The 1,983-nt window shown below is 55.0% G+C and overlaps 1 protein-coding gene across 1 annotated transcript in view; it reads right to left on the bottom strand.

Annotated features, from left to right (window-relative positions):
* Positions 1-1,090: 1,090 nt before the first annotated feature.
* The window catches only part of PTF1A (pancreas associated transcription factor 1a), a 1,468-nt gene continuing 575 nt past the window's right edge, over positions 1,091-1,983 (bottom strand). Inside the window, exons 2-3 of the mRNA XM_004710888.1 lie at positions 1,665-1,982; positions 1,091-1,293 (exon numbers count right to left, since the gene is read on the bottom strand). Of these exons, the coding sequence (XP_004710945.1) occupies positions 1,091-1,293; positions 1,665-1,982 (521 nt within the window). The remainder of the gene's footprint in view (positions 1,294-1,664; position 1,983) is intronic.

Raw genomic sequence — 1,983 nt, forward strand, 5'->3', positions numbered from 1 at the left:
CAGCCTCCAGGTCCTGGGCGCGCCCTCGAGCCTCTGGTCCTCGCTAGGGGGCGAGCTTGAGCGCGCCGCGTGAGGCTCGCCTTCTCACAGCGCGGTTTACCAGGGAGCATGCGACGCGGTTGGAAAGGAAGCAGCCCAGTTGCAGTATAGGAAGGGGATACGTTCTTTGTGGTCTTACCTAACAGCTTCTGGACTTTGCTGGAAGGCATCCTAGTCCTTTTTCAGCCTCAGCACTGCCCTGGGGGAGGGGTATATCTGAATTTCCCAAGTGCCCGATGCCTTAAACTGTAGAAAGGACCGATCCCCTGGGAGCTGGGGAAGCAACCCTTCCTCCTTAGCCTGTGGAAGCAGAAAGACCTTTTTCCCTGAACCAGGTCAGAAACTAGGACCCCTACCCCCATCCCACCGCCACACTCCCCACTGCCCCAAAGCACTTTCACTTCCCCCAACTAGGTTAAGACAGAGCAGGGAGCCCTCAGTTTTCACCTCTGGAAGATGGGAATATAGATCTGTTTGCGTCGTTGGATGTTTGGAGCGTGCGGTAAAAAGCCACGCCAAAAAAAGCCACGCAAAAGACCTTAGATGTAATGAAGGGTGCTGGTAGAGTTGAGGCCTAAACCTCTCACCCCCCCCCACCCTCTTTCAATCTAATCGGAACTAAAAATGTGACTTCTTATTAGGTAACTATGATTAGAGTCTTATTCAGTTATTTCTTATGCAAATCACACAAATGCGTTTTAGGGAAAAAAGGTGTAAACAGCATTTATTAACAACACATAGAATCATATCTGGCAATAAATTAGCATGACATTTTTTCTGGCCAGAATTCTTCCCACAACGGAGAGTTCTGCCTAAGGTGCTGTGGGGTCCACAGGCTATATTGCATATTGTTTTTAGGAAATCAGGATAAGTTATATAAATTAGATACTTAAACCGATCATCTATTCCATTGCCTCCGCGGGATAATAAATACATAAATAACGAACAGTTGATTGCCATTAGAAAACTCTGATCCTTAAATGACATGGTTTCTCCTTGTAAAGAGCCGAAGGTACAATCTGCACAGGCGCGCCCCCAAGCCGGGGCTTCATCAGGACACAAACTCAAAGGGAGGCTCGTTTTCTATATTGTTGAAAGAAGATTTGCCGCTAAGTTTCCGGGGGTCCTCTGGGGTCCACACTTTGGCTGTGCGAATAATATTCTGTTCCTTGAGTTGTTTTTCGTCGGTCCAAGAGAGAGAGTGTCCAGCAAGGGGAGGGAGGCCAAAATCTGGGTCACTGGGGGAGGGGGATCCTAGAGGGTGGGAGGAAGAGAAAACAGGTGGTGAATGGCCAATCACATTCCCAGCGGGCCCAACCAGTCCTTGGAGCCCTCTCTCAAGCGCACCCCAACCGAGCAGGCTTCTTCAGGTTACCCTTCCATCTCTCTTCCTCAGCTCGGGCCAGTGTGCCGAAAACCGGCGGAGAGGGCACTGTTCTAGTTTTCCGGGACACTGTGACCCAAGCCGGGCGGGCGCGCACGGGGCAGCTTCTGCTCTGTACCCCTGACAGTCCCTGCTTCCGTTGACCAGTGGTCAGTCTTTACACCCAATCCCTGGGGGTGGGGGTGGGACACCTTCCCCTGACCGTCCCCGCCTCCCTAAGCTGGGACCCAGAGGCACTTACGGGTCCCCCGATGGCAGATGATCACCTTCTGGGCCTGACTGCCCGGGCTGTCCACGCCCAGGCGCCCGCCACCGCCTGGGCCCCCGCAGCCGCCCGCGGCGCCCCCGCGCAGCGGCAGGTCGGCCTGCACGAGCTCGCTGAGGAAGTTGATGTAGCCGATGGCCAGGCGCAGCGTGTCCACCTTGGAGAGGCGCTTCTCGTAGGGCAGCGTGGGGATGTGCGAGCGCAGACCCTCGAAGGCGTCGTTGATGGACTGCATGCGCCGCCGCTCGCGCACGTTGGCCGCTTGGCGCAGCTGCTGCAGCTCCGCCTCGGAGCG

This window comes from Echinops telfairi, unplaced genomic scaffold, assembly GCF_000313985.2.
Source record: "Echinops telfairi isolate 266 unplaced genomic scaffold, ASM31398v2 ScPeMD7_7461;HRSCAF=8499, whole genome shotgun sequence".
NCBI lineage: Eukaryota > Metazoa > Chordata > Mammalia > Afrosoricida > Tenrecidae > Echinops > Echinops telfairi.